This window comes from Betta splendens, chromosome 14 (genome assembly GCF_900634795.4).
Source record: "Betta splendens chromosome 14, fBetSpl5.4, whole genome shotgun sequence".
NCBI lineage: Eukaryota > Metazoa > Chordata > Actinopteri > Anabantiformes > Osphronemidae > Betta > Betta splendens.
The window spans coordinates 4,851,065-4,879,058 of record NC_040894.2 but is presented as its reverse complement, the minus strand read 5'-3'; the positions used below and the strand labels follow the sequence as shown (position 1 = coordinate 4,879,058).

The window sequence follows — 27,994 nt, the reverse complement described above, 5'->3', positions numbered from 1 at the left end:
AACAAACAGGTTAAGCGGACAGTGACCAGAAAAGCTGAGCTGCTCAACAAGAAAAGAATCCCCTGCAAGGTTTGACACCTCGGAGATGGTGTGAGCTGTTGTTTCTGTTGCAGGGGATTAAAGTGCATGATTTACATTCCTTCATCAGGCTGCTTCCTGCTGTCTTCAGTGTAAACACCAAAAAACATCTGTTTTAATAAGGTGAAGATGCTGGTTGGTTGGTGCTTTGTATTTCAAGCATATAGTAAAACACACATCTGGGATTGTAGCTCTCTGTTGTTTTAAATATATATAACCTTTTTGTTAATACATACATATTTAAGGAAGCATTTGCTAATTTTCTCAATCGATAATGATTGTTATTTTACTATTCAACCAAGAACTATAATGATTACATCAAACACTCAAGGGAATTATTATTTATTTATTTATTATTCTTCTTACTATGACCCGTGGTTTTACTTTAACTTTAACTATTTTGACCCTTTCTTCTCGCCGTAGCTCGACAGGAAGTAGAAGCGCGGTTTGTTTGTGAATTACATTTCGCGGGAGAACAGTAACTATATAGAGTTTTTCTCCTGTCAACAAGGATAATAACATATCCTAACGGTGCACAACAATGAGTTTATGGGTGGACAAATACAGACCGACGTCTCTTGGGAAGCTCGACTATCATAAAGACCAGGCGGCGCAGCTGAAAAACCTGGTAAGAGGAGAAATGACAGGAGACTGCGCCATTCAGTCATGCTAACTTTAGCTTTAGCATCACCAGCAGTCAGGTTAACGTGAAGAACAGAAAGAAAATACTGCAAATGCAGGTTTCAGCCTTACAGTGTGTTGTTGTTTGTCTAACACAAGAATGCTCACCAATCATTTCATAAAACACATACAAGTTACACAGTTTGAACTAAACTAACAAAAGATTGTTGAAATTTACTTGTTTCAGGTCCAATGTGGCGACTTCCCACACTTGCTGGTGTACGGACCGTCAGGCGCAGGGAAAAAGACCCGCATCATGTGTCTGCTGAGGGAGCTGTATGGAGCTGGGGTGGAGAAGCTCCGCATAGAGCACCAGACCATCGTGGTGAGGAGAGGGGTTCATTAAACGCTTCCTTCATCTCTAAAGAGGTTTGGTTTGGTTTGGTCGAATCACTGTTTTGTGGGTTTTTGCCTTCAGTCTCCTTCAAAGAAGAAAATTGAAATTAACACCATAGCCAGCAACTACCACTTGGAGGTGAACCCAAGGTATGTCAGACCTGCTACGTTATTGTGCTTTTTGCTCCACTACATTTAAGCTGTAGCTGCTTTGCAGACGGGTTCTTATTCAGTTTCCTATCAGCGTTGTAAGATTTGAGTCATTCTGCTTTTTGTTGGACAGCGATGCAGGGAACCAGGACTGTGTGGTAATACAAGAGATGATTAAAACTGTAGCTCAGTCTCAGCAGATCCAGTCAAGCACCCAGAAAGACTTTAAGGGTAAGACCGATCTCATTTATAATTAAAAATGGTCATAATGTTTAACCTGTGTAAATTGCCTGAAAATTAATTTCAGTTTTATAGCTGTCCATAATCAGGCCACCCTCTGTTTATTAAAGCTATATCAGATCCTTTTCATGAACATTGTTCTTTTTGTTCTCAGTGGTGTTGCTAACAGAGGTGGACAGACTCACAAAGGAGGCCCAGCATGCTCTGCGCCGGACGATGGAGAAGTACATGGCCACCTGTCGTCTTATCCTCTGCTCCACCTCCACCTCCAAAGTCATTGGGCCGATTCGCAGCCGTTGTCTGGCTATCAGAATTCCTCTGCCGAGCACCGAAGAGGTAACAGTGATAATGAGGTTGACATTATTGGAGTAATTAAAATCATCTGAGTCAACTATTTACTGCCTATGTTTGTTGACTCATGATTTCTACACCACTGTTTTGTTTTTTTAGGTCTGTACCGTTCTGACATCCGTCTGTAAAAAGGAGGGTTTGCTTCTCCCCCCTGAGCTGGCCAAGCAGATTAGCGAGAAGTCTGGTCGCAACCTCCGCAAAGCCCTTCTGATGTGTGAGGCCTGCAGAGTGCAGCAGTAAGTTGCCACAACACACCTCATCCCAGTGTAATCTGTGTATAGGCATGGAATATAAACTAAACGTGTCCACTTGGTTAACTCATTTTTTCCTCAGGTATCCGTTCTCAGTGGACCAAGACGTCCCAGAGACAGACTGGGAGGTGTACCTTAGAGAAACAGCCAATGCTATTGTCAGCCTGCAGAGCCCCCAGAGGTACGAAAGAACTTTAAAGGATTACCCAGTTCTGTATCAAGGCACATTGTAATGCTGATTCACTGTCAGGTTGTTGGAGGTTCGAGCCAGACTGTACGAGCTGCTGACGCACTGCATCCCTCCCGATGTCATTATGAAGGTATTGTTCACCACACGACCTTTTCCTCAACTGCGTTGCAGTTTGCAGCAGTCATTGAATTAACATTCACCTTCCGCGTCTAATACGTTGACAGGTTCTGGTAAGAGAGTTGCTGAGTAACTGTGATGGGCAGCTGAAGACGGAGGTGGCCCACATGGCAGCGTACTATGAACACAGGCTGCAGCTGGGAAACAAAGCCATCTACCACCTGGAGGCCTTCACGGCCAAGTTCATGGCCATGTACAAGAAGTTCATGGAAGACGGACTGGATGCCATGATGTTCTGACTTTGAACAGGATTCATATGAGATGAGCAGACCATTTCTATCCCAATGTGACTTTTGCTGGACTTTATCCACATACAGACTGTAAATCTGTGTAGTCTGTGGCTTTGTCAACAGTTGTTAAATAATAAATAAATCTTTTGTATACTCTTTGATTTCTATTAATTTCTGTCAACAACATTCTAAAACAGTTGTCATACTTGATCCTTCTGTTTGTTTAAGATATTGATGATTGTGGCAAACCTCCTTTTAAATGTCCATTATCTGAATTATTCACTAAAATAATAATGTAAATAACCTTCACGAAGTCCAGTCATGTCTTGTTTAATATTTGTAACTGATACAAACTACATCTCATTTAGAAAATGTTTAACACAGAAGTTCAAGTGTGATTCTAAATTACTTAGTCTTCAGACCTTGAACGCTACACTAAACCATAAGCCTCTGCGCTTCTTCCTCGAGTCATGAAATGCCACCATCGTCAGTAAGAGTCTCGATGTCTCCTCACTGTGTAGTAGATGATGACACCCATCGTGATCAGCGCCCCTGAACCCACCACGGTCAGGAAGCCCAGCACGGGCCTCTTCAGCACGTCACAACCCGTGCAGGGAACAGGCGACCCGGGGCACTGCTGGCGCGCAGCTCCCTTGACGGGGAAGCCGTTGTGCTGGATGATGTTGCGGTAGTTGGAGAGAGAAGCCTTGACAATTATTTCTTCCTGGACTTGGCCGTACAAACCAAAGCCTGGGTCTCTTTGGTCGCTCAGGGCATAAGCAAAGTATCCTTTGAGGTTTACGCCATCCAGGGTGTACGCTGAGGAGGCGGAGTCAGCAGGTAGGATGTTTAGTGTTCATCATTATCTCAAAGTAAACACTAAAGTGTAACTAAAGCACTATAAGCGTGTTATATGTATTATATATGTGTTCTGAGTCAGCTGACTACTGGGCTGGTGACCTGAGCTGCCCATTAATAATTAATCTTTTGTTGACTAGTAAGGGGAAAAATGTCAATCACCTCTGAGAGCTGATCCTTACTCCCTGTACAAAGTATGAAAACAATATATACACACAATTATAAAGCTTTGCCTGTATTCTCACCTTTCAGTGCCTCATTGATGTAGTTGTACAGGTAGTAGACCCTGAGTGTGTCTTTGAAGCGGGCTGGGTCTTCCTGGACCCCATTAGCCATCACATAGACGGGCACGTCATAGTAGTGCTCCTTCACCTGATGACAGAGGAATCACAATGGTTTTCATCCGCTCGGCATGAAACCAACACGAGACAACGTTCAGACTCTAAGATCACTGGTAATGACTGCTGTTATTCTTTATTGGCTGGCAGAACTCATAACTCCACACTTTACTTTTACGAACTGTAATCAAAGACCTGCAGCCTCACCCAGTTGAGGGCTTTCCTCAGGCCCCAGGGCACAACAGGCCTCGGAGACATGATCCACGTGGTGTCTATCATGTGTTGCACCTCCAGCATCGCTATGTAGGTGTAACTGCAGACAAAAGTACATCAGGCCAAACTGGTTGGTTTTAATAACATACTGTATATTTGTACAGTATGAAAGGATTTAAAGCACATGCTCTCCTTTTGCAAAACCCCGACTGTCTTACGGGTCTTCCTTTGCGTGCGTCACCAACTTGGTGCTGAAGTGACTGAGAGCGAAGAAATCATACGTCCCTCTGACCAGCTGCCTGTCCTCCTCATTGAACGCTGGCAAACTTGGAGGCACAAAAGATAAAGTTGACTCGATTTAATTCTAACTGCTCAGGATGTGACTGATTCAGAAAATGACATCTCTGATCTGATAACAGGGTAAATAAGTGGCTAAATGGAGAGTTTCACTGATGTCTGGAAATGACTGGACGTGTTTTGACGTATGAGTGAGATATTTGTACTCGAGGGAGTTGAGCTGCCGCAGCCAGCTCCTCATGGCCGGAGGATAGTCCCCGCTGCCGAAGACCGGCTCCGCGAACCAGCCGACGCGGAAGTCCAGGACTCGCTTGGCCGGTTCCACATCCTCGCGGCTGAAGGAGAAGGCCGGTTCGACCCAGTCCATGTGCAGAGCCAAGGACACCTGAGACATGAAGGGGAACATAAAGGGGCTCACTTCATCCCACTGTATCAGCTGACAGGATCAGGCGTGTGGCCCCACCCACGGGGTGTGCAGCCCCACCCACATGATGTGCAGCCCCACCCACATGATGTGCAGCCCCACCCACATGATGTGCAGCCCCACCCACCTGCCCGCCCTGCGCTCGTCGGTACTCCCGGTCGTAGGCGCGCCAGGCCAGGGCGTGCGCCCGCAGCATCTGGTGCGCCTCCTGGTAGCTCACCACGTCGTCGTTGGGCTCGTTCAGGGTGATCCACATCTTCACGTAGGCCCCGAGCTCTCGGTAACAAAGCCTGGCGTAGTCTGCGAAGGCCGCGGGCGTCTCTCTGAGCCACAGGGAAGAAACGGACACAGGCAACACATTTAATTTACACACCAGCTTCAGCTACACAACTCTGCTCTTATCAGATATTTGAAACAAGCACAGGAAACATATTACGTCTAACGCATCTTTACATCCATGTCAGGAAATCAACCTGTTATCAGAGTTTCCATTGATATAAAACTAACGTCTCCCAATAAGGTGGAAAATGCCAACACACCACAATGTCCCAAGATGAAACACAGGTAAATATGGAGTTATCTTTATTACAAAAAAAACCCATGGCAGCAAGTGGTGACGTCTCTCTGAGATCCCCGTGTTTGCTTTTACATCAGAGCAACCGCGTAATAAACCGTAAGCAATAATACAGATGAATGTTTATCCGTCTGTTCCTTTATTGGCTTTATGTAAATGTGCCTCTTAATGGAGTTACAGAACCAAATTGAGGCCCGTCCCCTGGGTTGAACCTGCTGGAGGCGCCTCTGACCTGTTGAGCCACCGGCCGCCGGCCTCCAGCGCCGCCGGTAGGCTGCTGCGCTGGCGCGTGTGGTGCCACAGCGTGACCACCGGCGTGACGTTGGCCCGCAGCAGCCGGCGGGCGAAGCAGCGGTAGTAGCCCAGCAGGGTGCCGTTGGCGCGGGCCGCGTCGCCCGCGTGCACCACGGCCGACCAGTTCAGGGAGAAATGGAAGTGGGTCAAGCCCACCTGGCGTATTTCGTCCACCTGGGCAGAGGGGGGGCGGGCGTGAGGTTCTAGTACTCAGATAATAGGCCTTTCCCGGTTGATGGACGCACCTGCTGGCGGACGCTGGCGAAGTCGGCGCAGTTGGTGCTTCGCAGGGGCAGCGCCCTGAAGCCCTCCAGCCTCCGCAGCTCCCCGTTGTTGGAGGCGTTCCACAGGTAGACGTTGGGGTCTGCGAACTGGCTGGGGGCGACCTCCACCTGCGACGAACAGGGAGGAAGCCCCCGATTAGATGCAGAACACGCAGAAACCCGAGGGAGAGGCCGCGCGGCGTTGTGCTGGTGAGCTCAGCAGGCAGTGGTTTATGATTAAGAGGAGAGTTTAGCGTCAGACTGGACTTTCACCATCACAACTGCTGTGAAAACAGTGTGATGCAAGTCACATAAGTGACGAACTGCTGCTCTGTTTTAATGTAATATCATCAGATCAAATCAAAATAGGAACTATAACATTTCTCAGAAATACTAGTGTTGTTTACGCTGAATCTGATCTTGATCTCAATAATAGTTAATGTTTTCTCTGACCTTTGCCCCGTGTGATGCAATGACCCAACACAGACACACGGTCCACAGAGAAACCCACCTGGATGGAGTTGGCCGACACCCCCCAGGCAAAACCACACGGGAAGACCCCCTGTGCCGGCCGGTTCTCAGGGAGCTCTGGGAACCCGTTCCTCTGGATGACGTTCCTTCGTGGAGTACATGGACATGGCTTCAGTTTGCTCAGCGACAGAGGGCGGCTGTTGGCGGTGCCGCAGACGGTCGCCGCCTCGTCCGGGCGCTCACCTGTAGAAAGCGGCCGATGTCTTGGGCTCCCGCTTCATGTCGGGGGTGCTGAAGTCCACGTAGTACAGGCCGCGCCGGATGCCGTATTCTCGGTGCCACTCGAAGCCGTCTATGAGCGACCAGGCCGTGTAGCCGATCACGTTCACGCCGTCTATCAGAACCGCTGCTCAAACACACACACACAACTCAGCTTCGACGCTCCCAAGAACAGGGCGTTCCTGTGCCGTGGTCATGGCTCACATTTTAGGGCTTCCGAAATGAACCTCTTGAGGTAGTACATGTGTTTCGGGTCTTCGGTCTTCGTGTTCCCCAGGACGTACCTGTGCGGAGCAGCAGCGGGAGCCGTTGAGCAACTCGGGAACCTCCAGCCGGACCCACTCACACAACCTCTACACCTACCAACCGCTCTGCACCACAAAGATGGGCGGCCTGTCGTACTCGGCGCTGACCCAGTACAGCAGCATCCTCAGGTCCAGCTCCTCCTGCTGCCCAAACTTCAGGCTGTCGTTGATGAGGTGGAAGCTCAGCGCCGCCCCGTGGGACAGGGCGAAGAAGTCGGCGGTGCCCCGCACCCGCCGGCTCTCCTCCGGCGTGAAGGCGGGCAGCCGAGAGCCCAGCCGGGCCTTCATGCAGGGCGGGTAGTCCCCGTCGGTGAACAGGGGCCGCGCGAACCAGCCCAGGACGTGGTCCAGCGAGCACTGGCACTCGCGCAGGCTCTCCAGCCGGGTGCGGCTGGGCCTGATCCAGTGGGAGGCCAGCGCCATGGACAGCCGGCCCCGCTGACGGGGTCGGTAGTTCCGGTCGTACAGGTGCCACACAGCCGCGTGAGCCTGCAGAGAGGTCCAGTGAGCATATCAGTGCGTCAGAATCAATAAAAGGCGTGTTTTCCGGCCCTCACTTTGAGCAGATTGTGTCCAACTCTGAACGGGAGGTCGGCGTCGTTCTTGATCCCGGGCGCGACCACCCCGGTGCCGTAGCCGTGCCGCGCCACCACGAACGGGTTGTCAATGGTGATCCAGTACCTCACGTCGTCCCCGAACGTCTGGAAGCAGAAGTCCGCGTAATCCCGGAATATCTCCACCAGCCGCGGGCTGCTCCAGCCGCCCAGCGTCCGCTGCAGGTGCTCGGGCAGGTCCCAGTGGTAGAGCGTGACCACCGGCTCCACGCGGATCTCCCGCAGCCTGCGGATCAGCGTGCGGTAGTAGCGCGCGCCGACGTCGTTGTAACTCCCGCGCGTGCCGTTGGGGAAGATCCTGGACCAGGACAGGGAGAACCTGTAGTGGCTGAGGCCGAGCTGCGCGACGGCGCGGACGTCGGCGCGGAGGTTGTGGTAGCTGTCGCTGCCCACGTCCCCGGTGGCGACGCGACTCCCGCCGCGCGTGAACGTGTCCCAGATGGAGAGCCCCTTGCCGTCCTTGTCGAACGCGCCCTCGACCTGGTACGCCGCCGTGCCCGCCGCCCACGCGAAGCCCTCGGGGAAGGTGTCGTGGAGGAACGCCTTGTCGCCCGGATACGGCAGCCTGGCGAAGCGGCCCCACGTCTTCAGGCCCGCGTTGGGCTTCGCGCGCGCGCGGCTGCCGCAGAGAGCGGCGAGGAGGCGGAGGAGGAGGAAGACGCGCATGCTGGCCTTCGGGTGTCCGGTGCGTGGGCGCGTGGGCTGTGAACCTCACTTCACCATGCTTGGAACAGCGGACTGTGGAGAGCGGCCAGCCAGCTGTGAAGCCAGCGCATCTATCAATTATTAGCCACGGGACGCGAGGCACGAAGGTCTCCAGGCACCAAGCTGCGTGATGTCAAGAGCCTCAGGCGGCCCCAGGATTTAAATGCCGCTAAAATAATCACGGAGGGAGCATCCTTGTTTATTTTTCGGGGACGCAGGTGCAAATGTTCCACGTGGCCGCAGTAACAGCGCCATTATCGGGCATTTACGCAGCAGACGATCCAACAAGCGCATCTGGGTGTCACACGTGTTTGCGTTTGTTCCTGGATCAGGTTGGGCCACATGTAAATAGAGACGGATGGGGACAGCCAGGGTCACATCACCTCATCGCATCCTCCTGCCTTCAGCCGCGTTGCTCGGAAACTCGGGCCTCTGCACGTTAACGCCTTGGATGAGGTGTGAACACGTGCCACGAGAATCCTGAATGTGCACCGTGACGTGCGACACCCAGGTCACAGGTTGTGTGATATCAAGTCAAACCATACGTTTAATTAGTGATGTGCCCCCCCTCCGCCTGAGGTGAAGACGGCCATTCACTGAATTCATCATCAGCGGCAGGTGCTTTATGAGACGTAGGAAAACAGTCACGTGGCTGCATGGACCATAACCAGAGGCCACAACGTGGTGCGTGGGTGTTTTTCCACTGGGCCCTACTGGAAAGTTCAGACCTCAAGTGCAAGAATAAGCACAGCTAGTCCCCGTTTGGAACAAAGCCCCAAGGGAACAAACGCTTCAGTGCATTTTCAAATATATTTTGTGATGTATTTTTATATACGCAACCATTTGTTTTCATGAAACCCGTTCTCTGGGAGGCTGCAAATCCTCAACACCTTTGGAAGCTGCTCTGTTTTCACATTTTGGCCCAACACCACCTAACGTGAATCAAATTAACAGTTCACGTTGGGTGGCGCTTTTCACACACTGATGGATCAGCAACTGAATTACGTCAGTGAATTGATGATCAGTGTAGATGGTGGAAAGATAATTAAATAGACTGTATTAAACCACTGGCATCACCTGCAGCTGAATAAACTACTGGTAGATAAACAACTCACCTGGGAAGGTCAACATTAAACTCTTCACCCTGTGAAACACAGCTGATGGCAACAGCTGATTATATTGACAGGCACAAGTAAACCATTGCACGCAAGCCTGCAAAGTAAAATAAAGAAGCATGATCATGTCAGGTTTTGTAGAGAATTATATTGATACAACAGAGGATCTGACTGGGTGGATGTGAAGCCGAGTTTTACTCAGCAGTGACACTGCGTTACAAGCACGGATGCTCAGGACATCTGTCTACCAGTAAGTACAAAGCTAAAACTGAGAGACACACTACAATCTTTTCCAGAGGCAACTCTACATTTGAACAGGTTCCTGACTTTTTTATTCATGGTAAAAAAAAGGTATTAATATACAGTGCTGTAAACAAAAAAAAGCTTGTTTCCTTTGAAGTAAAATAACACACTTATCACAAACAGAGATAGTTAATCTCACTTTTTAAAATTGAGACAGAGGGAAGATTGATAAGCAATAAATCATCATGGGAGCACTTTAATTATATCGCAAGGTAAAGGCTTTACAGCATCCCCCCAGTCAGCAAACACAACAACAAAACATGAAACAGACATGAGAGACTATTTACAAGTGAGTTTTTTTGTTTTTCCTGTTAAAATGATTTCTACTTTATGTGGCGAACATCATCACAATGCAACACAATGCAACGAACCACAGCCGATGATATGCGTGTACTGATGTAGTGTGCATGTGGTATATGCAAGTGTGTGTAACAGTAGGAGCATCGGCGTATGAAAAGTTTAAAAAGTTCATATGTCCATATTTTCTTTCCTACGTCATTCCTCCACGTCTTGTCAATTTGTGTCCTCCACTGTATGTTCAGCTCATCTTCTCCGTCCCGCTGCCTTCTTGCGACCCTGCAGAGAGAACAGAAATCCCAATGTGAAAACTCGAGGGTAGACAAAGACCCCCCCCCACTCAAGACTTTTTACCTTTGGTGTTGGCTCATCCTCCTGCTCCTCCTCTTCCTCCTCCTCTTCCTCCTCCTCCTCAGAGTCGTCTTTAGCAGCAGCTGCCTTCGATCGGCCGCCGCGCCTGTATACCACAGAGGAGATACACAGTGATTCAGAAAGGCTTTGACGCAGGGAGGGACAACATGTGACCACATCACCCACACAAGGAGGGTGCAGAGCTGCAACCTGCTCAGAGCCTCAATGCATCAAACACCAGGTGCCAAATGTTGGCATGAAGCATCTCAGCAGTTTGATTAGCGGTCTTAGGCTGGATATCACAGTAACCATAGCAATGCAATAAAAATGTATTCATAGCTTAGAATTGAAATACAACTACTATTGTACAACTACTATATTACTATTACTATTCTTGGCAAACCATATTCCTAAACCCTCAGCAGGTTGTGGAAATGTGAGCTGGGGATTATTCAGAAGCTAGTGAGCATCTTACGCTGGCTTCTTGGCAGGTGGCTGAGCTGATTTGGGTGGACGTCCTCTTCTCTTCTGTGGCGTGGACTCCGCTGAGTCAGAGCTGTTGAACACAAAAATCCAGAGACCAGAGTCAAGAAGCTGCTGCTGCAGGAAATCGTTGCCAAAATCTGGGTTCTGTATGGATTTATTATTTATTATCATCGTTCCTCACCCTTGTAATCGCCTTGGCGTTCGTGCCTGTCTTCCCCCCTTTGACTTCACCTCCATGTTTTCACCGCTCCCGTCATCGTCTTGCTCCTCATCCTCTGCTTCTTCCTCCATCCGCTCCTCCTCTTCGTCCTCCTCCTCCTCCTCGTCCTCTGGTGGTGGAGCTGCCTTCTTTCTCCCTCTCTTTCCCTTCATAGGTGAGTCCTGAGTCGCGGTGGCGGACTTTGGGGGGCGTCCCCTGCGCCCTTTTTTGGGCGGGCTGTTCTGCTCGTCCTCTGGCCGATTGTCCTCGTCCCACTGGTCCTCTGAATCGGCTGCTGGGGTCGTGTTGGCCGCCGCCTTTTTGCGTCCGCGCTTGGGCTTGCTGTCCTGGTCGTCGCTGGAGGTCACGCCCCGCTTACGACCACGGGGCTTTTCAATTTCCTTTCAAAAGGAAAATAGTTCATGAGACTGAAAAGTTTCTGCCGCAACTTGAGTGAATGTTTTTGTAATAAAGTCAGAAAAGTGAGCACAGGAAATTTGTCTGTCTGGTTTCCAACTGATTGGTTTTCTGTAAAGACAAATCTTTCCACAAGACTAAATATATAAATAAATAAATAAATACACTAGTACTAGTACATTTCCCATTAAACTATTAAATATACATTTAAATACTTTTTGATGAAAGGTGAGCCAGCAGCTCTGCAGGCTGTTATTAAGGTTAGTTTACACAACATGTCCTTGCTAATCCAATCTTGACTTAAATCCAGCTGGTGTTTGCACAGTAGAATCAAAACACGGGACCACAAGGGTTTATGACTGGAAACACTCGACTGGATCGCAGCAACACAATCGGTTGTTTTCCTAAGATACCGCATCACATTTTTTTTACCCACAACATTTTAAACAAAAACATGGCTGCAGGATCTTGACATCTGAAACATCTTAACAGTCTGGAACGAAACTGCAACACCTGACAGGACAGTTATGTAAAAAATGGTCTCAGATGCTGAAATATGACAGGAGCTCTTATACCTTATCTGTGCTGTCTGCTCTCTTTAGGCTGATGTTTTCACTATGATCCAACTCAGTGCTGTCATGCCTGAAATACAGAAATATAGAATTGTTAACATATAAAAACAGAAGCTAAACTCAATACGCTACAGTGAAAGTTAAGGTGTCCATGTCCGTTATATGTATTGCACCTGGTCTTGCTGCGCTGTGGGGAGCCTGGGTTGGATGAGGAGTCGTCATTGCTGGCAGTCTCCATACGAGAAGCTTTGCTTTGAAGCTGTTTTCCCGCTGACGACAGAGGCTTGTTAACGGCACCCAGGACGTTGGCGGACTTGGGCTTGATTGAGAGTAGATGAAAAAAGCAGAGTCAAACAAGTTTTATTCGACAAACGCATTAAAACCACTTACCAGGTTTGTCTGAGCTTACCTTCCCTGGCGTAAAGAATGACTTCATCTCTGGTGGAAGATAATTTTTCGTGTTGTTGAAATTCTAAAACAGAGTCAGAATAAGAGTCAAGGGAACGTTTAAAACAACCTGAAACAAACACATTATTTGATTTAATGCTTCATGAAAACCACATTAGCAGAAGAAGTAATCTGCGTTTTAGACACAAACCTTGTCAGGTTTAGTGAAGTAGGAGGAGGGCAGCACCGGGTCTTTTGGAGACTCCAGGCTGTAGGTGGTGCTCTTCGACATGATAATATTCATGGCTACATCACAGACCGTGTAGAGCTTCTGTACAGGAAGACAAGTGCCTGGTCAGCAGGATGACAGTCCAGGGGCAGTGAAAGCAATGGGACTTGCAGAAGTCATGTGTACCTCATTGGTTTTGGGATCGTTGGGAGCCTGGGCGTCTTTCGTCTGTTTGATATTTTCCACCATTTTCCTTATGAAAGCATGGCTATTGTTCTCATTCTTGGCCATGATAATCTCAAGAACAAACCACAGAGCTCTGGAACAGAGGGAGTCCCCCACATCAGCATATAGGACTATAATGTCTTACTAACGGTTTATCATCAGAATTGGCAACAACGAGATGCGTCTAAAAGAAGTACCTACTCTTTAATTTCCTTGAGCTGCTCAATGTCTTGTACTTTGACGTAGTCTGGGTCATGTGCCAGCAGGTGGATGGTGTAGGGAACCACGTATTCCGGCAGCAGAGACAACAGCTTGTCTGTTGATACACACAATGTCGTGAGTTTACAGACACAAAGTTAAAGGGAATTTATTCATCGCAGGCCTTTCTTTACCACTCAGGGCAGCATGCTGTTTGAGGTACTCTCGGCGTATGTTGACGTTTTTCACCAAGCACTGGCGAGCGTGAGCCCTCCTCTCTTTAACGGGATCCTTTGCACATAAAGCAAACACTGCCATGTATTCCAGTGGCAGGCGGAGGCGACACAGGCCTCGGTGGAGCTTCTGGGAAAAACACTGTCGCACCTGGTAGCACTCATCCTGAACAGACAAGGTGAAGACACACAAAATAGGATGACCGATTAGACGAAAGATATGAATGATGGAGTAGAGCTTGGCACTTGCAACGTTACTTCAAAACAATTTGAAACAAACACGACTGAAGCAGTTGCTCTTACATTGATCACAAGCGCACACAGCTGATATTGCTCCAGCGTAATTATTTCATGATAGCAGGGCTCCTGTGCCAGCTTCAGTAAAGCACACGCTGCTGCCAGCCGCAGCCTCGACATGTCTGGTTTACTGGAGGATTAGGGGAAGAAAGCAGGTCAGAGACTATAGGCTTACTTTATACAGCTACAACAAGTGTTTTGATACTTAAAAAATCATGCATCAGCGACTTCTCTGGTCTATGTTAAGATAAATACAGGCTTGCTCATTTACCCCATCTTGCCCTGCTCCGTTAGGTCTCCATCACTGTGTAGGATAGCAGTCAGCATCCTCAGGGTGGAGTTGCCCGATTTACTCTGGTTGTTCTTCACCCCAAGTAACCACCTCACCATCAACTTGATGCCCTGGATCTGAACGAAGGAAAGGTGAAAGAACAGTTAGCTCTGGAGCACAACAAGCCGAATAAGAGAAAGACGATAGTTTTATCACTGAAAAGATTCAGATTAAAAAGGTTCTGACCTTGGCCAGAGTCTCTGGTGACACTTCATCATCAGGAACCCAAAGTTTGGTTGTCTTCTTACCTGGGATCTTTAGAAAACACAAAGGAATATGCATTTATAAGCATAAGACCTAACTCAATAAAACACACACACACACACACACACACAGATATGATGTGCTCACTCTGTCATTCATAAGCAGATCCTTCACAATAAAATTGGCGACTAGAGATTTGAGCGGTGCAGCAAACTGTTCAGGGGCCAGCTGAGCCAAGTGACCCAGGGTGGTCAAAGGAGTGATGAGCTGCTCCAGGTTAGCAGGGTCCAGGCTTTTATGCAAAGGCTAAAACACACAGAGACATAAATGTTTTTTCACATAGTTCACACATGGGGAAGGTCAACCTTTATGTCTAGAGAGTATAAAAACAAAAAGTTGTCACTGACCTCAAAGATCTGGGCGAAGTGCGTGTCTCTGTTGCTGAACATGGCGTTGATGCAGTGAATGGCATACTTGGCCTGGCGTGGTGGGCCCCTCTTGGCTTTGGCCTGCAGTACCGGCAGTAAAACACTTGGGGGAGCAGGCGTGACGACAACAACCAGCAGAGACAAGCATTATGAGTCCAAGACACTGCAGTGTATGAATGAACTGTTTACATGTTCTGTGTTTTCTAGATGATTACACATCATCTCCTGAACAACAACAACATACGATTTGATGTGAGGAAAACTCTCTTCCATCTTGCTGCCTGTGTTCTTGAAGATCTGCAACGCCGCCTCAGCCACCTTCTCGTCATCCATCTTCAGACAACCGAGCAGAGATTCAAAAGTCTCCGCAGAGTGGAACGACACCGGATGTGTGAATGACAGCACCTGTGAGAAATGGGAGAGAAAAAATAGTCAAGAGGCTACAAATAAATTAGGATCAATGCAAAACATCAGAAAATGTGATCGTTGGTTCATCATTTTTATTGAGACAAATATTGAAGGAATATGATTTTTCCTACCTTTAGTAGTTCCAGTCCTGCTCTGATTGCCTCTTCAGTGGGGACCCCTTCCTCCTCATCATCAGCTGTGCCATCTATGGATTTGTTCACTTGCTTTATCAAAGCACTAAGGATGAAGGTGAAAAGAAAGAGACAAAGCAGAAGAGAACATTTTTACTTCACCTTCATCAGCTGTGACTTAGGACCAATAAACCCACGCACACACTACCTGATGGACTCCGTGTCGATATGCACCGGGGCAATCCTCTCCAGCAGAAATTTGACCATTTCCAGAAAAGGATTGCTAGGCTGTTTGGGGCTTCCAAGCTTTTTAGTGATGTCTCGCTGAAAACAGACATTAGAGAATAGAAGTTAAATATATCTAAATGATTTGCCGTTTTTACCTGGGCATGCATTTCAATTCAGCTGCACCATAGTGTGATCTCAAAGACAAACGCAGATACTAACCACACAGACTTCAGCCTGCTTGCAGGAGCAACTGGGGCTGACCAGTGTCTCCAGCTGATCTCTGATACGTTCATCATCATCCAAGACTTGAGCCAGCTTCTTCACAAAGTCCTGAGCCTTTCCTGGGTCTGGCAGGTTCCCTGTAGAAACAAAATAAAAGCTGTTGTCTACAAAGATGCTTCAACAACATCCTTTGCTCCATACAGGTTCAGTAAAGCATATGCAACATGTTAAACTTATGTGTGAGAGGTGTCTTACTTGTGATCACCATAACTTTGGCAAATACAGCTTTGCTGGATGCTTCAGACTAGAAAAAACAAAATAGAAAACATCAGCAATGACACATTCACCTACAGGTTCCTGTACAAAACATTGTGCTTTAGTCCGTGATACCTTTGGTTTCTTGACCAAATCCAGCAGGTCTTTGACATGGTTTCTTAGCATATTCTGGCACTTCCACATCTCATTCAGAGCTCTAAGACACAGAACAAGAACTAAACACAGGTAATGGCACAGTGCAGTTTTTATACAACATGCTGTTGGCACTTTTACCATGTTTTTCAAATATTCACATTTCTACAAAATAAGCAAGATTGAAAATGTAAAGTTCTGCCACAGTCCTAGTGTAGAAAACATACTTGACAGCGTTTGTATCCAGGGTGGCATACAGATAATAAAGACACTTCATCCTCTCAGTGGTTTCCAAGTTGTGAGGAACCATGTACTGGGCAAAGACCCGCTCAACCAGCAACCTGTGGACACACAATTAGGAATCATTTAGATTTAGATCAAAAGAATATTCCCAGAAAGGTCTTTTTCCCCCAAATGTATACTCATAATAATCATTTACCAACAATGGTTCTTAAAAAGAATAATAGACATAGTGTGTAAAGAGACTGACATATCCTCTCCAGGCGTAATCTAAATTTCAAATCCCTATCAAAATAAAAACAGAGAATCTTCAGACCCTAAATCTGGGATTATCAAATCTCAAAATTTTGCGAGCACACATACTCCTTACAGCACTGTCCTTCATGTACAGTTATCTTAACACACGAATGGCCTGGAAGTTACAATACAGACTTCACTTGCAGCTCAGGGGAAGTGTCTAAAAGGTTAACTAGTACTAATAGTTTAAAAACAGAAGAAAAACTCAAAGTAGCACCTTGTGCAAAACACATTTTAGCATTCTACCTTTTAAAATAAATGTAAATTATGTTAAGTTTCCTCCATTTATGTATGACAGGCAGAAACATGTGCACACAAACCTGTCATCAATGCTGTTCTGGTAGTAAATATGGAGCAGTTTGTCTTTGATCCAGGAAATCTGTTTAGAGGCCTCTCTCCCTCCCTCTCCCTGCAGAGAGTACTTCCTGTAGATTGATGCCAGGCCCATCATTGCTTCCTTACGCACGCGCCACTGATTAAATATAAACATAAATAAATGTAGAACCCTTTTGAGTTAAACTAGTCAAATGTTTAGTGTTCATTTTTAAGAGAACGGAATAGTATAAACACACATTCTGTAAAGTTGGTATTAGAAGTTGCAGTTTCAAACTTTTATTACCAAAACACAAGACAATTTTCTGTCCACTCACTCTCTTGTCCAGGGTCCTCTCCTTTACAAAATTGAGCAATGCATCATTGACTAGAGACAGGTCTTTCTTGGCAGCTGTTACAATAGAGACAATGACATCATGGCGTATCGCCTCCTCTGGGTCATGTGATCTGACCCTCAGGTACTCTGGAGAGAGACAACATGAACAAATTGTGTGTAACGTGAGAGAAACAGCCATTACCCACAGAAAACATCTTACCATCTGTGCTCTCATTTCATCCAAATTACACACTTGAAAGGAAACATGATAAAGACTGTAACATTATTAGGCACTTGTAAGCAGGTGCAAGTATTATCTGTGTGCTCAGTTGGCAGTTTACAGTTTGGCAGGTAAAAGTAATAAATCCTAATAATAATGTTCAGACTATTAGCCCTAGTCTGGCTTGTTCAAAGTATGTGAGCAAAATAATGCTATTCTACTCAAACTGGTTTTATGCGGATACATGTCTTATCAATGAGCAGGTTTTGTAAAAACTATCCACTTAGAAATCACTAATTCATTTAGTTTACCTGTGAGATCTTTTGCCAGGTCTGGGTGGTTCATTAGGCAGTGACTGGCAAACTTCACACATTCCAGTCTTATGGGCACATGGATGTCATTAAACCTTTTGGAAAAAGAAATACACCTTAAACTTTAGCAACAACGGTGATTCTAAAGCACCCCTCTCAACGTATCAAAGATATTAGAATGTTTAACTTGTACAACCAACCTGCCCAAATAACACTGCCACAGTGGTTTATTCTGAGCAGCCAACTCAGAGTCCTTGGCTCCAAACATCTTAGCCAGCAGCTTCACCACCTGCAGCCTCTCATCATTATCATTACTCTGCAGAGACAGATAGGAGAGAAATGATGGGCAGAATTTGGCTGAGTTGATTAGACTGATGACTCAAGTCATTTACACCAACTGCACTGGAAAATTCCCATTTCCATAACATGAAAGGCAGCGAGTGGCAACGATGTGAAGAAAGCAGGGAAACCACAACAAATGAATATAATACAAGAGCTAGAGAGAAGGACTCGTGATTAAATAAAGAAAAGCAGTAGGCAGAGAAGAGAAGGGAGGAAAGAAAGATATAAGAGGAGTGAGGGTGAGAAAAAGAGTGAGTATGAGACAGAGGGAGAGTGTGTAGACTGTAGGGGAGAGATTTTATCACAGCCATTATTTTGAGGAGATAGCCATGATCTACACTCCCTCCGAACAGTTAATGAGCATTATCCATCAGCAGAATGCTTTTACGAGACACAGCAGAGGCAACATTATGCTGACTGCTTTATCTTTCTAATATGAATCAACAAATCTGCAGAGAAAGTAGAAATGGATAATTTGGTGTATTAAGCGTTAGGACGCATTCATTGTCCAACATGTTCACAAAAAGATACTTAAACAGCAATGCAGTCCTTAAAATTGCATTAATAATACCATCCACAACAATGAACTAGATTTACTATATGATGTATAGTATCACCTTACGTCACATATAGGTTTAGAATTCTACAACACACAAAGAAGTGATTTTGATACCTTGAGCTTAAACTCGAGCTGCGGCAGCACAGAAAGCAGCAGGTGGCTGTCTATGTTGTACAGTTCTAAAATAAGGTCGAAAACATGTTCAGACAGATCGCTAACGGATGTCTTCCCCAGCATCAGCACTTGGTTGAAGAACTGATGAACACAGAGGGAAAAGAATATTTGTTAAAACATAACTAGACCTTCTACATTTCGAACATTAACATGGAACAGATGGTCATTTTTCATTCCTGAGGATGACACAGTTGAATAGATCGACGCAGACATTCAGCAAAACTGCATTTGTGGATCATAGCATTAAACAAAAGCACTTGGTGCTCAAATCCTTCTTTTGTTAATCTTCAGCATTTTGGCACATCAAATATTTTATGATCAACTACTAACTTTGTATCCAAAGTACTGCTTTACTTCATAAACTGCTCAGAGATGAGCTTCTTGCAGCAAAGACATTAGTAGCAGCGCTGCTTGTATCTGAACCAAGAGTTAAGAAAATAATCCTTCCACTGAAATACAATCCTTAATGGAACAATACATACACCATTTAATTTATAACCACCATTTGATTAATCACAGGGTTGTAAAATAAAATCAAAACAATAATGAATTCAGTCATGTCAGACTTATTCTTACATTTGTGATGTAAGGTTCAATAGCTTGAGCCGTCCTCTTCAGCAAAGCTTTGGCCAGGTCGTATGCTTGTTTATTCAAATTCTAATGAGAAAAAGAAATGCAAGGGAGGACACATGTTTTAATGTGTACAGATATGGCATTTAAAAACATGTGTGTGGTCCGTAACATTATCTGCTTTCACTTAGAAAGAAAATTGTAGCAAACAGCTGTTTAGAAATTTGCTCTGAGGCTGTTTTACCTCTTCTCACCTGCAGAGGTCTCACTGAATTACAGGGTATGGAAAATGTCATTGGCTTCACTTTGCTGACAGTATAAAAATTTACTTTTCACTGCACCTTACTCTTTCCCCATATTGTGTATGTAAAATAATGTGTTACATGTCTGTGCACAACTACACAGAAACAAACAAGTACCTTGTGTGCAGGGACCAAGTTGACCAAAACAGTGTCCAGTAGCTCCTGAGATACAGTGTCCCCCTCACAGATGATGGAGCTCATCAGGTCCACCATATGCATGTGCACCTTCTGATTGTGGCCATTGCTATAGACATAAGCAAAAAGAGTCATCTGTCAAGGATTGATGCATATACAACAACTATTATATACATTTCTTCAATATAATAAATCAAAGTAGTTCTGTTTAAAGACTGCAAACAGAGGCTGAGATTTACAGGCACAAAAATTCTTGTTTTTCTCACTCACATTGGAAAGAGACTGGCATAAGACACATTTTCCATGCGACTGTAATAAACTGATCAAAGACGGCTGCTGTGCTTGCTCATAATGATCTGCTCATCAGTAGGAGGTAAAGCAATGTCCTCAATGCTGCCAGGCATTACTGGTCTCATTGCCTCCCATTTACTAGAGTCACACACAAACATGAGGGCTGCATTCCCCTGCACCTTTTAACTCACGCCACATGTTTCAAATAGGAAGCAGGACCCCTGGGTCCGTACTATCTAAAAAACAAAGTGCTGGCACAGCCTTGATACAAACAACCACAATTCTGCTCTAAGGACAAATACAATAGAGAAAATTTTAATCTTCAAGGTTGTGTTAAGCAGAGTGGGCACAGGTTAGACGCAGAAACAAAGAACTGAGTACAAGGAAAGAAAAATGACCCAGCTGCTGCAGTGGTGTTTCACGCTTTAGTAGCAGACACAAACTGTGATGTTATGAGAGGACCACAGGGGATCATTTTTATTATTGCTGTATTAGCTTTAATGGGCAAAAGTGGGAAGGAATGTAAAAAATAAAACCTAAAACAACAAAAACGCCAATTCTGAGGTGCTCTTTTGACAAATGCACTTACTTGATAACTTGGAAGAGTGTTCTGTAAAGCTGGGTGAAGATCTCATTACTGTCTTCAAGCTCAAAGCAAATGTTGTAGGACTTCACCCATGCTATGTTCTGAACAGAGTGGAGGCAGGAAGTGTGTTTATGTCATTACCAATAGAGACAAAGATAAACATGCCGGTAATGTTAATGTAAAACTTTCCCTTTAACTGGCAATAGGACATTTTTTGTCAACTGGGGGCAACAAAGACTATGCAGCAAAACATCGCAATGGCATTCAAGGGTTCAAGTTAATACAGATAGTTTACACTTCATATGAGGAAACAGAACCCAACACTATCCATCGTTTGGAATCATTTTTGCACCTAGCAAAGAGCGTAACTTTTACATTATGCTCGTTTTTTGGTCTCCACCAGGAATAGAGGGGAATATCTGCAAAGTTCAGTATTTAGGAGCAAACAGTCTGTAGTTGGTCCAGTCAGTTGTTTTCATTCAGATCAACTGCGTGGTGCAGCAGAAAGATGACAGGGAGTGAAGGAAAACATGACAACGTGATTATTATCTACACTACTTATCCCATTATGGGTGGGTGGAGTGCTGGAGCCTCTACTGGCTTACAATGCACAAAAGACAGGGTGCACCCTGGACAGGCCACCTGTGTATCAGGACCAGCAGGATCAGAGTAAAATTGTACCTAACTTTTTAGCTACTGTTGATTTTGAATTTCCCTGCTTTTGGAACAGTAAGGTTCAGACACGTGTTGAGATGAGAGCTTTGAACTGTAGCTGAATCTGAATCATGTGATACAAAACACAACTCGTTGGTGCACTTTGTAACCAAATGGAAACAATTAAGCAAACGAAGTGACAAAAAGAGAACTTGCTAGTTCTAGCTCAAAAGCTAGCAATTTTTTCTTGCAGATTTTCTTTTTTTTACCCTGAAGGAGAACACTGCAGATAAAGAGAAGCACATTTCCTTTGCGTCTCATTTAGGCAACAAATTGTAATTAAATATCTTTGAGTTCACACTCACTTAGGACAGTAGATACTTTTTAAAAATGCACAGCCAATTAGGAATTTTACATACTCAGACTTATTAGGCAAAATGTGCTAATTCATTTCAACCAAGCTTTAAAACTAACACTACACACAATTACACACCTCAAGCAGGTAGAAGTATCTGTTGAACTGAGCACTTTTTGTGTCCTCTAGTCCTTTCAGCTGTCTTGTGATGAACATAAAAATGTCCTGGAGACAAAAGAGAAGCACACAATGAGTCTTCCATACACACAGAGAGTGTGTAAAAGCAGGCATAATTATGGCAGCATAACAAACTAATGTTTTCAGGCCAATATTAATGATTAGCATTAAAATAAGCAAGAAATGCGAAGAAGCAACAGTGGTAGATCTTTACTGTACCTTTAGCTTATCTGGGGAGGTGTACGGTGCCTCAGGGGCATAAATCCTAAATATGTCTGCTAAACAGCAGGCGACCAGCAGACGCACGTCCTTGTCTGGGTGTTTGAGAAAGAAGTCCGAGGCCAGATGGAGGGCCAGGTTCAGGTACAGCTCCTTCTCCTCCTCAGAGTCCTGGTCCATGTCCATGAAGGTCTTCACAACCATCTGCAGGTAAATGGGAGATCAGGCGGTCAAGGTAAATAGTTGGCAGTTTTAGTAAGTGTAATAATTAATTCTAGCAAATTAATCATCACAAAATCTGCATGAGCCAACACAACTCACCACTAATAATAATAATAATAATAATAATAATAATAATAATAATAATAAATCTACATTACACAAAAAGACATAATGCCATAAAGCATTATGACAAAGCCTGACAACCCCACCCTTAATGTGCACAACCACACAATGTACAGACCATGACAGAACAGGAAGACAGACACTGACCTTGAGCCTGCGGACCATTTCCTCTTTAGAGATTTTGTCAGAGATCTCCTTGACCCCCGGCGGGTAGGTCACCTTCCCGTCTGCGGCTCGAGCTTTAGAGTGAGCCATCCTCTTTAGCTCTTCACTGCCTAAAGAGAGAGTGAATAATGTTTGTAATGAATGAGAGAAGCACGAGAAAGCAGGTGAGACAGGAAACCCGAAAGGACCATAAGCCTGAACCCCTGAAGAAGTACTGAACCAAAGGGAAGGAAAAGTACACCGCTAACTGGCTTCAAACCCAAGGCAAATCTTTTTAATACTTCAAAGACCCCAAAACTGTCTGCAATAGAGCAACCTCTGAAATATTCAACAAGGTATTCATAGCACAGTAATGGCTTTCTACATGCTGGATCGAGAGTGAAATTGCTGCATTCAGAGAATAGGCTGACTTTTTACCGGGAGTCGCTGTTACCATTATGTTCCACAGTTCATTACGACCATCAAGGATTACAAATAAATCAGGTTTGGAGGACCAACATGATGCAAAACGTGCAACTCTTTCAATTTATTGCACTGGTCTTTGGTCAAAGCTAAAGAAAATGACCTCTCTCAACTATCAAGTGCTCTTGTGCGCAATGGAAAAAAACAAACAAAAAAAACAAAACACACAACCAGAGTGATTATTCTGCAAACACTTGTTCATCTAAAGTCAGATTTACAACATCAAAACCAGTAAAACAGGTGTTAATTATTTTTAAGTTTGCCCTGAAGTTTGGATTGCTCTGCCAAAAGCTCGTGCTCGTACAGACTGACGTTACTTTGCTTTTGCATGCTCATAAGCCTTTCAAAACTCACATCTATCCTTTCCCTTTCTCAACCAATATATGCCAATTACTAATAAATTGGTATTAGCATTCATAAAGAAATAATCCAGAGATAAGTGACTATTATTTAGCTAGAGTGAACATAGGATCACAGAAGGTGTCACAGCTCTGCAGATGCTGCAGAGGAACAATGTGCATCTACGGTTTAGAAACTGAAAGTCCTCTCTGGCTGTGCTCCATCTGGCTCTGCTGGTGTTTTGTTACTCATTGGGAAGGGCTGGCAGAGCCTCTTAAAAGTGGGTCTAGCAGCACCGCAACTCTGCAAGTTGTAAGAGAGTTCTTTTTTAGTTTGTTTTTAAACAGTCCTAAAGTATTTTGTACCTAGGACTCAGGGTTTCCAGGTTTCAGTCCTATCATTCATATTCTCTCTCACAGACCAAATGTTGTTGTATTGAGTGCAATACCTCCAAACTGCATCATACATAAAATAGTGGCATGCTGCACTGGTACTGAAATCAGACGGTTGATTTTAGGGTAAATATGCTGCAGAGTCAGAAACAGAAAGTATAGTGTGTCAGCACTGATGAACTGTAACACCTTGCAGGGGTTTCCCACAGGACACGGGTTAAATAGGTGTGAAGTCCTGCCCTAACCACAACTGTAATGCTTGGTTTGATTATGAAGCTGTATGTAAACATGGTAAACATGGAGAGAACCTGTTAAAATGCACTCACTGCCTTAGCCAGGCCACTACTGTGCATCCAAGAATTTTTAACCTCATGTTTGGAATTTTTATTAGGTTGTAGAAGGTTCTGTGAGCCTCGCCTCTCCCTTTTTCCACCCATGCCTTACAAGCGGGCATGGGTGATAAAAGAACCTTCACAAAAAACTGTTTAAACATATGTTTAATAACCAAATGTGAAATTCTAAACCAGTAAATGTTTTGTATCCAACTTCACTGATGCACAGTAATGCTAGTAAACTATTATTATTACTAGCATTTTCCCTCTGCTGCTTTGGCTGCTTGTTTACATGCACAGTAATAACTAATGTATATGTGCAGCAGACCAGAAGTAGAACTCCATTTACAGGTTTTAATGTGCAGTGTCAGATATGTTTTTCTGTTTTACTGTCTGTGGTGGAGAAACCACATCGTTACAGGATGACAGACTGTTGTTCCTATTCAGAGTTTGACTGGTCTGAATAGGAGGAATAAAGTGGAGAGTGGCAAATCCTCACTAGTGCGTCCTGTTATGTTCATTACAAGATGCATTTACATTAAAACTCCTGTGAATGTTGGATCAGTTTATTTCAAAATGGCATTTTCTAACCCACAAACATCACAACCAACTTTTGTAGTAAAAATAATAGATCTTTCAGGTGTTTGTGCCAACATTAGCGCCTGAACTGAGCAAAAAAGAAAAATACATCTATAAAAGTAAAATCTACACACAGATAATTACTTAATTAGTAACTACTGTTGATTGTGACTTATTACAATGAATTTAACAACACAGCAGTTCAATAATGTTGAAGTCTGATTTGGCAGCCAGGCTGAAATACTGAGTTTGTGATTATAACAAACAATTTTCTGTAGCTGCCCTCGAGATTTTACAAACACACATACACAAAGGGCCAGACACACACACACACACTGGACACTGGCAGACTGCCAAACTGCTTTATGCTGACCTTCTTTTCCACCCACAGCTGCTGCCAAATGCGAGACCATCCCTCTACGTCTACCACACTAACACACAGAGAGCTTTGCAGCCAATCAGAGCAGAATGTTTCTTGACCTAAGGACTCTGCCGGGGTACTGTCCACCAGGGAAATTTTAATTTTAAACACTTAAAAAAATAGGAATGAGCAGCAAATAATCACACAAGGACAACATTTACTCTACCCAAAACATCTTGACTGTGCCTCCATACACCCATTGCAAACATTAGGCAAACACCCGCTCCCCCCAAAGTGTTTTCTGTCAGTCATCCCTGCTTCAGCCTTTTAACGCAGCTGCAAGGAGTAACATGAACATGAATATCTTGTCACCTAATCTAATCTGAACCTCGGTTTTAAGCCTATGTGCGGTCAGAGCGAAACAGACACAACTGGACATCAGTTAGTTGTAACGGTGAACTCGGTGACCTCGATTCTGGCACTGCTACAAACACAAATTGAGGGAAAAGGGTTGCACATTGAAGGGCTGGCAAAGAACTCAGCTTTCCCAAGATGAAACAAAATAATACGTCCCTGCCAAATCTGAACCAGAGAAGACCAGCCAAACATAACAATGAAGCAGCAGAGGGATTGAAATAAGCTGAACATTTACAAGAATGAAACTGTAAAGCGGGATAAAGCCTTCTAAGAAGTCACACAGCAAAAGAAAGCCCTATTACATTTCATCCGTGAACAGACAACATTGCTGAATCACATGTAGTAGGATTCATTACGCAATAAAAACATTATCTACGCTGCAGCCATCAGACATAAAAAAGGGAAACCAACCACTACCAATGTGGTTTTGCAACTAGAATTTGCTCAAACATTTGCTCAGTTTTCCTTTCAGCCAGTAAATATGATGAAGAGCTGCCAATGGATGTTGCATTAGATATAGATTTAAAGAAAAAATCTTTTCAAAAACAGGAACAATACTTCAGGCAGAAATAGCTAAAAATGATTACTGAAACACTAGTGTGTTTTTTTTGTCCAAAGCAGTTTTAAAGAAATAAACAACAAGTATGCAAGATGTACCACAGTAATTACTGACCACAGCGAATCAAAGGACTCATTTTTAATTCTGATTTATGAAAGTTATCATGAGGAGCAAAAATGATGTAACTCTAACTGCAACTCTCCTTTAACCCAAACCATTAAAACATCCACTTATACAAGCTAATATAATTTTAAAAAAACAGATAAAGTGACAAATTCCCAATGTTAATGGCAACACCACTGGCATAATTACAACATGATGTCTGTGAAAACAAATACTGTCCCTGTTTACTTTACAAAATATCATGTGTCCATATTCAGAACGATATCTTCCTGCCTGGGGTTTTATTTTTATTTTTTTGCCATTAGTCCTTCTGTGATTAACTGCCATACTAATAACAAATAAATAACAATAATGGTTACTGCTTTCTGGCATAGGAGGTCATTCTTAGAGGAAGATAAATAGTCCACTGATGTCCAATCAATTTAATAGCCCTTTGTGGATGATACTGTAGATGTGTGCAAGTAGTATGAAACTTCCTTCCGGTTGTCTTGATTAACGCTCTCCAGATACCATCAACTGGGTCGAAAGCTGCTCCAAAATGTCATCTAGAACGTCTCGTTTCTTCTTTTCAAGGGAAGGATGTGTTTGGGACAAAGCAAAATGAAAAACTGACAATATCATGTCTAGGCATGGGGCAACACAATCATTCTACTTGCCAGTATGATAATAACACTCGCTTTTTGATTTGCAAGGTATTTGTGGAACCGAGCAGGGATTCACTGGGTAATCCACAGTGCTGACGGTGTAGCGACTCAATCATCCAGGCTGCTTGCCGTCATAACACACGCACACAAACACAGTTTGTAAAATGACATGCGGTGTCCAGTTTCAGAAAACTCCGTGGATTCTACTCGCGCCCCTGCCTTCAATCAAAACGTTCGCTTGTTTGAAGATTATATTAATAACAATAACCGCTGGGTCTTCATTAGAAAACGCCAAGAGCTGACTGCAAGTGAACCTGTGTGTTAGCTGTGCAGCCCGTACGACAATAAATTAACCAGGCACGGTGTCCAAGTAATAAAAGAAGCGGCTAATCACAAGGAAAAACAAGCTGCATCGCAGTGGCCATTGGATCACAATTATCGTTGCAATTAAGCACCAGTAAACTTAATGAGACTTCATAAATACTCCACGGGTGGAGGTTCTTATTGTTATGGCTGGGTGGCTTGTTGCTGTAACGTTGGCCGCGGCTAACCGCGCTAGCTACCGTTGGCTAGCTGCTATGCACATCTTCCTAGCGGCTAGTAGCATAGCGTGCTAGCGTTAGCAGCAGCAATCTCAGTGACAGAGGACGGGGATAGTAACGCTGCACCGAACAAAACAGCCCGGCTAACTACCGTTACATCGACACGCGGAGCCCGAGCGGACAAGCGCGGGGAGCAACTCCTTCACCAGGCTGCCGAACACCGAGTCTGGCGAGCGGGCTAGCGTTTCACTAGCTAACCATTTTGCGTCTGCGGGAGCTGGACAACCAGCGCCGTGAATCGGGACACGGCTGCCGAGAGCACAGGCGAACAAGGCGGGCTGCACTCCGCCTCTTGACGCTGGAAACCGGGCTCCTCTGCAAATACATCCTGCTGTACGCTTAATTTCCCCCAACAAAGACTGCGATACGGCTACATGGCCAATAAAATAAATTGCTTATTTGTAGGCTTTCTTACCTGTTACGGTGAATTGTGATCAATCGTATCCTCCTCTGCGACTCTCTTCCCCCTCCTCGCTCCAAAATGGCGCCAATATGTATAGATTGAGTGCCCGTGGGTACAAAACATGAGCGAGGGCGTAGCGCCACCTATGGAGCGGCTCCGCGTAGGTCCGCTGGGCCCTTCAAGTGATGCTCGGACCACACAC

General features: G+C 44.9%; 3 protein-coding genes across 3 annotated transcripts; 1 reads left to right on the top strand and 2 right to left on the bottom strand.

Moving 5' to 3' along the window:
- The first annotated feature begins 490 nt into the window (after window positions 1–490).
- Window positions 491–2,837, top strand: rfc3 (replication factor C (activator 1) 3). The gene is made up of 9 exons (XM_029173323.3): window positions 491–706; window positions 947–1,084; window positions 1,178–1,245; window positions 1,379–1,476; window positions 1,640–1,821; window positions 1,936–2,072; window positions 2,170–2,268; window positions 2,338–2,407; window positions 2,502–2,837. The coding sequence occupies exons 1-9, from the start codon at window positions 620–622 to the stop codon at window positions 2,691–2,693; spliced, it is 1,071 nt and encodes a 356-aa protein (XP_029029156.1). The 5' UTR covers window positions 491–619; the 3' UTR covers window positions 2,694–2,837.
- A 161-nt stretch (window positions 2,838–2,998) lies between these two features.
- kl (klotho) lies at window positions 2,999–9,023 on the bottom strand. The gene is made up of 13 exons (XM_029173322.3): window positions 7,558–9,023; window positions 7,059–7,489; window positions 6,900–6,979; window positions 6,660–6,822; window positions 6,457–6,562; window positions 5,928–6,074; window positions 5,621–5,856; window positions 4,942–5,137; window positions 4,597–4,775; window positions 4,312–4,419; window positions 4,088–4,193; window positions 3,788–3,914; window positions 2,999–3,503 (listed from the first exon to the last, which is right to left on the bottom strand). The coding sequence occupies exons 1-13, from the start codon at window positions 8,278–8,280 to the stop codon at window positions 3,172–3,174; spliced, it is 2,934 nt and encodes a 977-aa protein (XP_029029155.1). The 5' UTR covers window positions 8,281–9,023; the 3' UTR covers window positions 2,999–3,171.
- Window positions 9,024–9,562: 539 nt separating this feature from the next.
- Window positions 9,563–27,961, bottom strand: pds5b (PDS5 cohesin associated factor B). Its single transcript, XM_029173321.2, has 35 exons — window positions 27,805–27,961; window positions 22,562–22,689; window positions 22,070–22,273; window positions 21,812–21,898; window positions 20,668–20,765; window positions 19,770–19,896; window positions 19,357–19,437; window positions 18,721–18,861; window positions 17,906–18,021; window positions 17,706–17,800; window positions 17,176–17,321; window positions 16,846–16,997; window positions 16,216–16,329; window positions 15,971–16,052; window positions 15,836–15,884; window positions 15,578–15,717; window positions 15,339–15,454; window positions 15,131–15,236; window positions 14,836–14,996; window positions 14,571–14,694; window positions 14,311–14,469; window positions 14,146–14,214; window positions 13,900–14,036; window positions 13,635–13,758; window positions 13,293–13,497; window positions 13,102–13,216; window positions 12,862–12,994; window positions 12,658–12,777; window positions 12,469–12,531; window positions 12,233–12,378; window positions 12,063–12,129; window positions 11,053–11,471; window positions 10,861–10,941; window positions 10,389–10,491; window positions 9,563–10,313 (listed from the first exon to the last, which is right to left on the bottom strand). The coding sequence occupies exons 2-35, from the start codon at window positions 22,667–22,669 to the stop codon at window positions 10,281–10,283; spliced, it is 4,221 nt and encodes a 1,406-aa protein (XP_029029154.1). The 5' UTR covers window positions 22,670–22,689; window positions 27,805–27,961; the 3' UTR covers window positions 9,563–10,280.
- Window positions 27,962–27,994: the final 33 nt, after the last annotated feature.

Coding starts and splice junctions, on each gene's coding strand:
- pds5b (XM_029173321.2), bottom strand. CDS start 22,669: ATGGCTCACTCTAAAGCTCGAGCCGCAGACGGGAAGGTGACCTACCCG. Junction 14,215..14,310: donor ATCTGCTTATGAATGACAGA/GTGAGCACATCA, acceptor TGTTTTCTAAAG/ATCCCAGGTAAGAAGACAAC. Junction 13,498..13,634: donor TGTGTGCGCTTGTGATCAAT/GTAAGAGCAACT, acceptor TTGTCTGTTCAG/GATGAGTGCTACCAGGTGCG.
- rfc3 (XM_029173323.3), top strand. CDS start 620: ATGAGTTTATGGGTGGACAAATACAGACCGACGTCTCTTGGGAAGCTC. Junction 707..946: donor CGGCGCAGCTGAAAAACCTG/GTAAGAGGAGAA, acceptor TACTTGTTTCAG/GTCCAATGTGGCGACTTCCC. Junction 2,408..2,501: donor CTCCCGATGTCATTATGAAG/GTATTGTTCACC, acceptor ATACGTTGACAG/GTTCTGGTAAGAGAGTTGCT.
- kl (XM_029173322.3), bottom strand. CDS start 8,280: ATGCGCGTCTTCCTCCTCCTCCGCCTCCTCGCCGCTCTCTGCGGCAGC. Junction 6,563..6,659: donor ACATCGGCCGCTTTCTACAG/GTGAGCGCCCGG, acceptor TACTCCACGAAG/GAACGTCATCCAGAGGAACG. Junction 3,504..3,787: donor CATCAATGAGGCACTGAAAG/GTGAGAATACAG, acceptor CCGCCTCCTCAG/CGTACACCCTGGATGGCGTA.